The sequence below is a fragment of the Fulmarus glacialis genome, unplaced genomic scaffold (genome assembly GCF_000690835.1).
Source record: "Fulmarus glacialis isolate BGI_N327 unplaced genomic scaffold, ASM69083v1 scaffold10552, whole genome shotgun sequence".
In the NCBI taxonomy this organism is placed as follows: domain Eukaryota; kingdom Metazoa; phylum Chordata; class Aves; order Procellariiformes; family Procellariidae; genus Fulmarus; species Fulmarus glacialis.
In genome coordinates, this window is record NW_009197160.1 from 1 (window position 1) to 12,633 (window position 12,633).

The window sequence follows — 12,633 nt, forward strand, 5'->3', positions numbered from 1 at the left end:
GTGGGGGGGAAGTGAGGGGAAATGTCCCTGAGGGGAAGGGAGGTCAGTGTGCCTCTCAAGAGTTGGGGTGCAGGTGGGGGTGCCTGTGGTCCTGCCACGGGGAACTGGAGGTGCGTGCTGTGTGGAGGTGTCTGTGGGAAAGTGGTTTGAAGGGGCTTTCTGCCTTGGTGGTTCTACCACGTGCAGGTGAGCAAGTGCATTAGTGTCGCTCTTCTGCCCTGCAGGTGCTGGAGCAGCTGCAGCCTGGGGCGCTGGGCACTATGCTGGTAGTCGAATTGAAAACAGAAAAGGGCACGGAGAAGAAATATGTAATAAAGCAGGTGAGAAGGTGGTTGCTAGGAAAACAAGAGTCTGTTGGCATCTCCATGGGCCCTTCTGGTAGTAACAGAGACAAACATGTTGGGCAGCTTGGCCACTGGGTAAGAGTAGGCTTACATCTTACTGTGCTGCTGGTTTGGAAATCGGAAGATTCAGATCAGTTTACTGGAATATTGAGATTAAAAGTGGGAAAAGGGGAGCAGCCTATATGTTTTCACCTTAGCTTACTGCTACTTTGACAGTGCAGGGGAAGGACTGGCCAGCTGTTGCAGACTCATTTAAAGCTCTGTTTCTGGCCATCTCCCAACAAGAAGACTGCTCCAAACATTAGAAATTAGAGCTATCATTGAAAACTTATGCCAATTCATACACAATTTGCAGTTCCAGTCATCTTGGCAAGATTGTTCTGGCTTAAAGTTTGCCTGTCTCTGTATTACAATCTCATCCTTGTCTCTTGTTTGGTGCAGGTTGAATGCATTGAAGAAAAGCGAGCAAATGAGGCCTTGAAGGAGGTATCAGTGCAGTTTTTCTTTACTACTTCACTTACAAAGACCAAAGTCTTAGCAGAACAAAGTCTTTTATCTACAAGGATTAGCTAAGTAAACAGTCAAGATGTAAATCAGGTAGGACTATCAGAGGGGTGTTCTCCCTGCCCTCTGCTTGAGCTCAGGCCAGGATTTTGTATTAATTGTTCCTACATTTGAATATGTAGATTCAAATGGACAGCGGTTCTCAGAGGATAGTTGTTTTTCAGGGTTCATATTTGTTTTGTAGTGAAGACAAAGAGCAAAGCTCATCCTTTTGGCCTTTAAGCTGAAGGAGAACCTTGGTCTGTTTATAGTTTATTATTAAGAACTCAATTTCTAGTTAACATATTTCATTATATGTTAATTTCTCAGAGCTGATGTGAATGATTTGACTGGCTTTCTTCCGGTGTTGTACTTTTTTGTGCAAATTTGTTTCAATGCCTTGAGTAAGAAGTAACATCAGAAATACTATTAAAATACCAAAATTTGTTTCAACAAAATATGTGAAGTAGCACATAATGGATTAGTCTCACAGTGTCCAGTATGCATGACATCTGCAGTTGAAAATCAGTGAGAATACATGTCTGTACAGATGCTTCATCCTACTCAAGAGAGGTGACCTCTTTATGTACCGAGACTAACTTTACTGATAAAGTTTGATCCAATTTTTCTGCTGATGTACATGTTTATTGAAATAAATGCAGTTGTGCCAGCTGGGAGCCTGGCTCTTAGTTTTTCTGTTGTGTCTGCACAGCCACAAACACAACTATAGGAGAGTAAGTTGAATTCTTTTTACCTTTCACATCGTCAGGATATTTGCTGAAGTAACTGGTAGTTGTTAGAGCCTTACACAGAAACCAACTTCAAGGAGATAAGCATCTCACTAGTGTCATCATATTTTCTGAGGTTCAAGCTTGCATAGGGGTTACTGGAAATAATGGCTACGCTAGAAAAATCATCTTGACTTTCATATTCTAAGATGTGTTTTCAGGTTTGGATGTTAGGAACTGAAGAAGGGGGTTGTTTACAAATCGTGTCCCTAAGGATCAGCTTATATCCTTGAATCTCACAAGGCTGTTACAGCATTACATTGAGTCTTACTGAAATATTTTCCTTAACTTGACACTTGTGCATGCAAATGTATAACAGAGCTTGCACATTGAAAGAATCTGATCAGATGTGTGACATGAATAAGTCAGGAACTGGCTTAGGATATTATTTAAGGTCCTGTTAAGTGGGAAGGACTGTGTAGATGTAGAAAGCTGTCTCTGTATTTTTTTTTTTATTCTATGCAGGCAATGGATTTGCTGAAACTTCATCATTCAAACATCTGTGCTTACAAGGAATTGTTTGTGGCTTGGGATAATGAGGTGAGAATGAAATAGGATTGGTTAAACTGGAACACATGGTTAATATAGGCATGTAAGCATTTTTGCAGGTTTAAATTTGGGGTCATTGGTGTGAGATACTAAAAAAAAGGGTTATTTGATTTGAAACTTTTTTAACTCCTGAGTAAACATGCTGAAAAGCTGTGAGGATATATGGATTGGAGTCCATCACATGGCAGTATTGCACACTGGCTCTCAGATTCTGACGTGAATCAGAGTGCAATACTGATTTTCATGCCTGCATGAAAACCCTTTTATAGGAGACTACAGGAAGCTGAAAGCCCTGACTTATTTATTTGCAGATTTTATTCAGCACTCAAGCAAAATTTGTGTTGATTTTATGGATGTATATTTGACTTGAATTGTCCAATATGGCTTCAGATAAGATGCTTGATAATGTTTTTTTTTTTAAAAAAAAACAACAAAACCAAACATGCTGTATCTTTAGTAAGAGAAAGTAAACATTGTCTCCTTTGTGAGAGATTAATCGTCTTGGAACACCTTAGTATTGGTGAACGTAACACCCACCAGTTTGGCCAAGTGCTCAGTTTTATCTTTCTTATTGGATATGTTATTACCTGCAAACGATTAGACAATTTTGGTGTAATGTTTTATTACAGATATCATCTCTGTTCCTTTGTCTGGTAATGCAGCACTCAGGCCAAGGAGATCTTTCGTCTGTAATCACGGAAAAAAGGCAGAAGTCAGAAAAAATAACAGACATGGTAAAAAGTACAGAAGAGGCATCTGGTTGAACTGAGAGAGTCTCATTGCTTTTATATTTCTTCCTCTGTATTCCCTTTTTCTCAAAGTCTTTCCCAAAATCTTCAAAGCCCAGTGTTTTGCTGAAGGGTGGGTTTGGAAGTTATCTTCCAAAAGGTATTTGGAAGTTATTGTGTTTATGTTACACTTTCATGTATATTCCCCTCAACAGGTGATTCTGAAGTTCCTGGGACAGATGGTGGATGCTTTGCTTTATATACACAAACAAAATATTTTCCACAGGTGCGCAGAAATCTTGTTCTCTTTGTCTGATAGGTCATTGTTCTTTGCAGTGACTGTTGGTTCAGCACAGCTGTTCACATAGAGACAGTGAATTTTACTGTTCAAAAGGGGGAGAAGGAGTTAGAAATTCTGGACTTCATGTATAGATTAGTTTTCTGTGACTTCTGAAGTCATCTGTTTCTTGAGTTTTGTCTAGAATTATCTGTTTGAACGAGGTGTTCTCTCTGTTTGTTTTGAATGTGCTAAAATTCTAGTATTAATTTTAATATTAGAATATTGACCATCTCAGTGCTTACATTTTGGTGGCTGTGATGGACAAGGTATACTTTGTGTATCTAAAATAAGAGACAACTGTTGCATTCTATGTTCAGATAAGTCTGTTGCAATCACAAATTTTAAAGCATTTCACAGGAAAAGAAGAAAATAATTGTATTTCAATTGATTATCACTTGTACGTTTTAAAAAAAACAAAACCAAAACCAACAAACAATAAAATCCCAAACGCCTCACCACCACCCCACCCACCCTCCCCAAAAAAACCCCAAACCTTCCGATATGTAAAGATGCTGGGAACCTGTAGTTATGTCATTAGACTCTGATTTCACAGGCTGACAGAAAATATTTGTGTTGCAGAAATCTCAAGCCATCAAACATACTTGTGACTGGTGAAGCATCCTTCATGCTTAGCGACTTCAGTACAGAGACACTTATGACAGATGAGATGAAATGGAAAATAAGAGTGGAAGAAAGTAGATATTTGTTTTACTTTTTTTTACTTTATTTTTGAAAGATTCAGTTATGCTGAATATTTTTAGTCCTGAGAGAAAAATCAGCCAAAGAGGAAAAAATTATCTTCCCTCCCCCTTCTCTGCATTATACTATTTGTCTTCTAAATTATGAATAGGATGTTCATAGGCAGTTGCCTGCAGCATTAATTGTGTTCACAACTAAAAACTATAGATATGTCTGTGTGTCTCAGAACTCTGCAACAGATGCAGCTGGAATCCTTTTTAGCTTGATACATGTGCAGCAAAATCTTAGAAAATTGTTCATTAAGTATAGTGTGTTTCTTAGTCTTTTGTGGCATATCACCAGTAAAAAAGGTCTAATCTCTGCAGAATATCTCTAAATTTTAGACATAAAACAATTGCCTGCAGTTCATGCATGTGCAAGCAAAACCTGTGTATAGTACAATGTCAGCAACGTTACCATATGATTCTTATTTCAACAGGTAGCAAGTCTTGGATGGCTCCAGAAACACTTGGTTTTTCTTTTACTGAGAAATCTGACATCTGGTCTCTAGGTTGTATTCTACTTGAGATGACGACCTGCTTTGTTCTGAATGTATGTAATAACGTTTCATTATAGATTTAAAAAGTCATTGGCCCACCAGGGTATCTGTAAACGAGTGTGTGAAAGCTGTTCTGATACTATGCTCTTTACAGGCAGAAGAGATAACTTCATTACTGCAGGATATTAGACAGGATACCAGCCGTCTTGAGGGAGTTCTGACACTAATGCAAAATGGAGATAACAGCTCTTTGCCTTTATTTCCGATTTTATTTATGATGCTACAGATTCAGCCCAGCATGAGACCCACAGCAAAGTGAGTTCTGGATGCTTTCCCTTTATGGTTTTTTGTCCTAAACCCCACCTACCTTCACAAAGATGGGAACGTTAGCTACTGTTTGAAAGAGATTGAGTCAAGGTTTCTGATCGTACTGCCTCGACAAATTGAGTTATTAAAAAAAGTCAAAGACTTGGTGTTCATTCAGAAGTGGGCATCCTGATATGCGTAGGTGTCCTTTTTTGAAGAGTTACATTATAAAATCATGTTATACACAGTTTTACGAGCCCTTAACTTGAAGGCTAAGCATGGCTTGCTCAATGTAAGCTCTTTCATTAGCCGTTTTGAAGTAAATTGTGTAAGTTCTGTCAAAAATAATCCAGTTTTCAAAGAAGTATTGTTAGCTTTTTATAAGAAAATGAAACCAAGTGTGTAGAATTTTTTTTTTGTAACTTACCAGTTCTAACTTATTGGTACTGCTTTTGTCTCTTGTAATTCTAGGGATCTGACTGATGTTCCATTTATTAGGGAATGCCTGAGTGTTGCTGGTGTCTCTTTAGTAAATCTGAAAAAGTCTTTGCCTCCCAAAATAATAGATGTGCTCCTTGAGGGAGGAATCGAAAGTGTTCTAGGTAATAAGGAAAATAAGATTAATGTAATGGTGATTTTCATAGGAAATAAACCCATATGTTTTCCAGTCAGCATATATTCTACTTGAAAATGAATTATTGGACACTCATTTTACTTGAAATAAAATGGGATGCTATTTGGAGGAAGGATCACTATACAGCCTTTCCTATAACCTCATAAGATTACCAGCTGTACCTACTGCACAAGTTAAATGGGGTCAGAGATCATTCCTCAGAAAACTGGGGAGCGCCACTTACTTTGTCTGCATTCTAACATGTTTGCCAGTTTATGCCAACAAAGGATTTGTTCTATTGTTTTCCTTCTAAGTAAGGAAGATATTATCTTAATCTGAAAAGGCTATCAGAATAATGCATTTAAAGCCCCTGTCCCTGTTCTGATTTAATATTCCAACAGGTCCCCAAAATATATAATGCCAAATACACAGACTATAGAGATGAATCAAAACAATTTGTAATGTTTAAATGTTTGATGCATTAAGGGAAAAGTTTTTCTCTTTTCAACAATCACAAATTACATTATTTTCATTTATATTAATTCACATCTTGCACAAAATAGAGAAAATTTGAATTTATGAGTGTTTGAATCAAATAGAAGAATTTTCTTGTTTTATGTAGAATTCATGCAGGCTTTCTGGGATATAGAAGAAGCACAGGCTAAAGCCATTCAGCACCTTGCCAGTTTTGTAAGAGATAAAAGTGGTAAGGCACGATTTTATTAATTTATTTGTTCTGCTCTTTCCTTATGTTTTGAGATAATAGGAAGAGGAAAAAAATTCCTATGACAATAAATGAGAATGAAATTGCTCTCTTCCTATTTCACATTTTTGGAACATACTGGAATAGGCCACGAGTTGATGTGATTGTGTTGGTACTTGTTTTGTAAATGCTTTTGTTGAACAGCAGAGGTGTTTTACTGGATAAGAAAAATGGGCACAGGAAAAAAACTTAGTGATATTTTAATTGGCAGCAAAGGTGAATTGGCAAACTGACTTTTGAAGAAGGTAATTCATATCAGCATTGGGGCAACTTGGGGATAATGCCTAGGGCTGTAAGACTGATAAAGCAAAAGGAAGCTACGCGTGTCTAGTTTCTGTGTGTCTAGTAAAGCTGCGTGAGTGGAGACTGCATGTTTTCTCCCAGCACCTGCACATTTTTCAGACTAATCTTTCAGATCAAGATTAATACTTTCAAAGCACCGTGTTAACTCATAAAATATGCTGCCATTTGATAATGATAGTGTTTTAATGCTGGCCTTGGCTTATGATGTTAAAAGACAGGGGTGTTCATATCTGTAATAAATAAGGAGAAAGAATAATTTGGTTTTTTCCTTAGTTACCTATATCTTCAACTCTTACTAAAGAAATCTTTAGAAACCTTTACTCAGTAATACAACGGGCTTTGGTTATAAATAACAAAATGAATGGTTCTTCGTGATTTCTCATTCAAACCTATTGACAGCAGTACAAGGCCGTGCACACATCTGACTGACTTGTTTGGCACTTCTGCACCATGGCTTACCATGACTGATGCTCACATCTTCAAAGGTGCTCAAAATGGATCCCTAAAAAACATCCAGTGTTTCTTCAAGATTTTACCACATATTTGTGGATTCACTGAATAGCTTTATTAGCTATTCCAAAAGCTCAGAGTCTTCCTAAAACTAGGAGACCTGGTGAAATACTTTCCTCCAGAGGTTCTGAAAAGCATGGTTTTGGGCTCATGCACAATGTTCTACCCCATGACTTGCTATGTGACCAGTGAACAATGCCAGTGTGACTTAATGAGGAACGTGCTGGCTACACCTGGCTTGCATATCCTTGCAGCTGTCTTTAATAAGAGACATTTCCCATAGAGACTACAGAATTCACTCCATATTGTTCCATTTTTACTTGTGTTTTGTTCTTTTTGATTTCGATGCCATATCACATCGTCCACAGGGACTCAAATTTATTTGAAACTGGAACTCTTGTGTTTTGGAGCATAGATACCCACTGAGCGTTTTAAGCAATTGACTATGTAAGTGAATGCTGTCTCAGATAATTTCTTTTCCCCACAGCCTTGCCCTATCTGCTAACATTCACAGAATTGATCACTTTTGCCATGAAGACTCATGTAGATTCTCTCAAGTTACAAGTAGATGGTTGCAGTTTATTGCTTGAAATTCTTAGTCAAGGTACAGTTATGAAACTTCCAATTTATGCTGGCTGATACAGCCTATCTCTTGTAAAGTTAGATGTAGCAGATAAGGTTTGAAATGGGTTCACTAATGATTTTAGGGGATAAATTTAAAGTAGTAGAGGAATTTAACGAGCTTTAATAAGGGTCTGGATTCTCATGGACTTTCTTCAGGACTGGCATACATCAATTCTGTGTTAGTGTTAATTTTAAATACAGGCTACTGATCTTAGGCTACCAAGTTTGTTTTCATGTTACGTAGAGTGTTACTAGAGTGCATAAATAAGAGACTCTCAGGGTTCTGGTATTTGAATTTCAAACCATAAAAGTGTTTTCTGGTCTCTTGTTTGGTCTCTGCTGTCACTTTCTTGGCAATTTACCCCAATAACCCCTGATAATGATACAAGCTTGAAAACAGTAAGAATTCTGTTTCAGAAAAAGAAAATTTAAAATAACTTTTGGATATGTTATGTGAAGAAATGCTGTTAATTGAATGTTTTACTCATGCTGATAGCAGGGGGTTCAGACTTCATTCAAAGCCACTGAAATCTTTGTTCTGTTCAAATGTTACTTTTCACAGCTCTAGAACAGGATGTGGTGATGGCCCTGGATGAGAATGTGGCCAGCTCTCTGTTAGACACAGTGAGAAAACACTCTGAAAATGAAGAGTTAATTTCATTGCTCTGCACATTATTGATGATGATTTCAGCCAGTGGTGGGTCACCTTGTTTATTTTGGGGGAATATTCTTATGTTTCTACTTTTATAATCTAATCCAAGATATAATGCAGAACTCGTGACTTCACTAAGAGATGTGGATGTCTGTGGGTATTAGTTTTATAGTGGTAATATTGGTAAGATTGACTAGATATTGGTAAGATAATACTCCTGAAAGTGTAAGATACACGGCTGAGGCTTAAGGTACTTACAGAATTGTATCTATTAGAGTGGTCCTGTATTTCATCTTGTTTTGGAAATGAGTACAAACTGTGCAAATAGTAGTGCTTGGGAAAATGAGGGCATAGAAACTGGATTCTATTTTTGGCTGTGCCATGGTGAATTGAAACCATTCTACCTAATTTCTCTACTTTGGTTTTTCTCCTGAGATTGTAATTGCTAAATATTTATAGTATTTTTTACTTGTTTTCCGTGTCAATTCAACAGTCATCAGAAGACTGTTTTTATAAAAGGTTACAGAAGGATTTAGCAGCAAGGGGATAATCTTTAAAAAAAACAAGTGTACAAAGTGTCATGTACAAATAAACTTACCATCTAAGACCAAACTATTTTTATAGTGTTTCCTAATTCTGAAGCTGAGGTAGCTTGAATCGCTACATTGCAAACATTTGAAAAATAGTAATTTATACCCTCTCAGTTCCTTTTCTGCTCTGTAAATTGCAGATCTGTAAGGAAGAAGAATGGCCAGACATCTTTTTGAAAGGGTCACTTGTGCTAACCACTCTGCTTAAGTGCATCTTGTTAAAGAATTCAGTCTGTTCTCTTGCTTTCTTTTGTCCAGCTGATAGTATCACGTTACTGGTTTGTTATCACTGTTTAAATATGGTTAGTAGTGCTGTCTGTTGCGAGGACAGTGAGTGGGACAAAAATATCAGATTCTATAGAATTTCTTTTTCTGCGTTTTTCAGAAGTTGCTGCAAAGAATCTAAGGAAAGTTGGAGTAATTCCAGACCTTCTGTCAATTTTAAGAAATTTTCTTCATAATGAAAAGATCTGCCTCTCTTGCTGTGGAATTCTCTGGAGTTTGGCTGTGAGTGGTAAGTAGAACACAGCAAGTATTGTGCCTAGACTCGTGACTGAAAGGCAGCAGGTATTGTGCCTAATTGAGTTCAGACATTCCTGTTGCTGGGACTGGATTTTTCTTTCTCCCATTCTGGAGACATGTCTCCACAGCACTACTAGAACTTTAAGTGATCCAGATTTAAATGAGAGAAAACTAAAAACTAATGCAGGCTTTTTAGCAACTCTTTGTGATAAGGTGTCAAAGTCAAATCTTTACTGTTTAGGCCAAGATATGGCTTATGAACAGACTGTCAGAAATGAAAGGGTACATGCAGTTTCTGGTTTGTCACTCGTGGTTTTGCTCTGCTCTTAGCAGAGGGAGTGCAGTGCAAACAGCGTAATAGATTAGGTATCAGGATAGCATTTGGAATTAATAGCATCTTATTTCTTTGCATCACACTTCTCTTGGCAGCACTGGGCTAAATCTTGAGTTGGACAACTCCTAGAGACTTGCTTTTCTGAAAGAAATGTGATTGGCAAGGTGGCAAGTGTACTCTTCGCATTGCCTTAGAACTAAACCAGCATCATCCTACAGTGTTGGAGAACCATGGGTGATTGCTTGAGCTGACCCCTTCTTATGAGACTACACTGGGAGTTTTTTAGGGGATTTGTGTCTGTGACATGTTCTTTTATAGGTGTGTGGTGTTCTAATCATTGAGGAAGGCTGAAAGCACAGAACGTGCACAATTGGACTTGGTGTGTTTTATTCCCTCTGTGCCACAAACCACCCGTTTGATTTATGTGACCAACTAAATATCCATCCTGCAGACCGTATTCTGTCAAAAAGGTGGTATTTTTTCAGCTTTCTTGCTGGGATCCCCATGTATAATTTAAATGGCAAAGAAAACTAGTTCCTGGAGAAGTTCAGCTTTCTGCAATAAACATTACTATTTATTAGTCCTGTAAAACTTGATTTGTTTTTGTACATTTTAAATTCCTTCCCTCTGCTGTTGTCCATACTAAAATAATGTTGCATTACTCCAATGCCATCACCCATTAAGGTTTTACTGATATAATTTGACATAGGATGTGCTTATGATATTATTACTTGATTAAATAACTCTGCTTGATGCATTTCCTTTTTGTTATGGTAATTCAGAGAAAAATGTAGACCAAGCATTGCTGAACAGTGCTGTCCCTGTTACCTCTGCGGTTCTTCAAGAGCACATCCAGAATGGAACAGTTACGGAGTCTGCTTGCTCGGCACTATGGGCATTGTCACTCCAAGGTGTGTTTTCCCAGCCTTGTCCCTTGTGCACGAAAAAGGCTAGTATGCCAAACGTCTGTCAGTGGTGATCCTTGAAATACAGGCTGCTTGGCCTTAGCAGGCTCTGCAGATGGCAGCAGAGTTAGGAACTTGCATCCTCTCTTAACCAGTCTTCCATGCACTTGCTCTCTAACACTCCCTAATGAAGCTATTTTTGATGAGCCATAGCAATTATATAACTAGATACTGCTGATGGGTACTGTAATGATGGGCAGCTTAAAGAACCTTGTTGTGCAGAGCGTTCTCTTTTGCTTCTCTCAAGACCGAGAATCCCATTTGTGTTACTCCTTTGAACACAGCATTAGTGTTGTGCAGCATGGGCTGGGAGGTTTGTTTTTATGCTATTTGCTTTGTAAATTGGGAATAATATTTCAGATTAAAAAGTAAAATGCGTATCTTTTTCATTATCATGTGCACTAGGAAACGCATCCTTGCAGTACTACTGTCTTATTTCTTCCTCCTGCAAGAATATTGCCCTATGTTTACCTACTGCCCTGCGCTTATTCCATCGTTCCACTAGGAAGAGCCGAGTAAAACACTAAGCAATCTCGTTTCTAGTACTCTCCAGCAGAACAGGTTGAGTATTCAGGACTCTCCATTCCTTTTGGCTTGGAGAATGAAAGAGAATCTTGACATAGAAGATGTATCAGAAATTTCTCCTAGACCCCTGGATCAACTCATAAGGCTTTATTGGGCCTTTTTTACTGCAATTCAGGTTTTCACGTGCTTTCTTTGTAACTTTTATTGCATAATTAAAAAGTCATTTCAGAAACAGGAGGCAGAAGTTCAAATGCTGATGAGTGTTTTAAAGGCTTTTGAGTATATTGAAGTTTTGGGGTTTTGTGTGTGTTTCTTTTTTTTTAAAGGTTGCTTAACTGAAAATGAATATGAGCCCACAACAGCGCTTCTGCTGGATGCGCTCAGGATGAACCCAGAAAGACCAGTGCTGGTGAAGAACGCCTGCCTGGCATTAGCAAGCCTTCTAAGGCTATCTGGTAACATTCAGCAATTTTTTTCTTATTAATTGCAAATCAGCTCAGAAGTGGATGTTTCTGTATAGTTAAGAGTTCATAGTGGGATTGGGATTGGCATCTGCTCTCCTGAGGTAATCTTTTCTTCCAGGACTGGAAGAGGAAATAGTGAAACTGGAGGTGCGAATTTTTTTCTTCCCATGGACCCAGCATGCATGTATGAGAAGTATTAGATCAGCACAGTCTGATCCATTAGTAACTTCAGAGTGTTTTGTTACTTATTTTATGATGAAGTTGTTTCAACTGTGTAAATGGGTAGAGCTCAATCAATGTGAAAACAGTAAACATGAAAATATTACTTCTGCCATGCGTGACAGTGTTGGCTGCATATATGGTCTTCTACTTGTTGCCCAAATATGCTTCAGAATAGCTTTTAGGAAGGCTGAAAATGACGGACATGACTTCCTGGAAAAATATATGTGTGCTAGCTAGAGCAGGGGACTGGAAAGTAGATAATGCAGTGTGCAGTTACCAATTAGCCCAGCACTGTTTGTCTCCCTTTCAGAAATATCAGCTCTGAGATTTATAATGGATTCAAAAGGCAGTGGAATAAACCTGATCAAAGATGCCTACCACCTTCACTTTGATGATCCTGAAGTGGTGGAAAATATCTGTGTGCTGATTAACGAGATGGTTCAGTATGGTGAGATGGTGGTGGTGTTTGTCAAGTCTCTTCTTCTCCCCACCCCCAAAAGATAGTAAAGAAAACAGTTAACAGCAGCTGCTCAGAGCAGTTGCTCTCAGAAAAGACTATGTATCTGAGAAAGTAGGATGAATTGGAACTGAGAGTTCATCCCACTTGTTCTTGAATAATTATAAATGCCCCTCTGGTGTTATAATGTTATAACTTCAGCTTATCTTGCCTTCTGTTTGTGTAGATCTGTCCTCTTTCTGCTCTCCTTTAGC

At 38.1% G+C, this 12,633-nt stretch overlaps 1 protein-coding gene across 1 annotated transcript in view; it reads left to right on the plus strand.

Annotated features, from left to right (window-relative positions):
* Positions 1-224: 224 nt before the first annotated feature.
* Positions 225-12,633, plus strand: part of STKLD1 (serine/threonine kinase-like domain containing 1) — a gene marked incomplete at its 5' end in the record, with an annotated part of 13,957 nt that continues 1,548 nt past the window's right edge. The window contains 16 exons of the mRNA XM_009572437.1: positions 225-320; positions 786-830; positions 2,141-2,215; positions 2,854-2,958; positions 3,168-3,238; positions 3,872-3,987; positions 4,470-4,582; positions 4,684-4,844; positions 5,307-5,437; positions 6,071-6,154; positions 7,512-7,628; positions 8,211-8,345; positions 9,276-9,404; positions 10,529-10,657; positions 11,563-11,691; positions 12,233-12,370. Coding sequence (XP_009570732.1) covers positions 225-320; positions 786-830; positions 2,141-2,215; positions 2,854-2,958; positions 3,168-3,238; positions 3,872-3,987; positions 4,470-4,582; positions 4,684-4,844; positions 5,307-5,437; positions 6,071-6,154; positions 7,512-7,628; positions 8,211-8,345; positions 9,276-9,404; positions 10,529-10,657; positions 11,563-11,691; positions 12,233-12,370 — 1,774 coding nt within the window. The remainder of the gene's footprint in view (positions 321-785; positions 831-2,140; positions 2,216-2,853; positions 2,959-3,167; positions 3,239-3,871; positions 3,988-4,469; positions 4,583-4,683; positions 4,845-5,306; positions 5,438-6,070; positions 6,155-7,511; positions 7,629-8,210; positions 8,346-9,275; positions 9,405-10,528; positions 10,658-11,562; positions 11,692-12,232; positions 12,371-12,633) is intronic.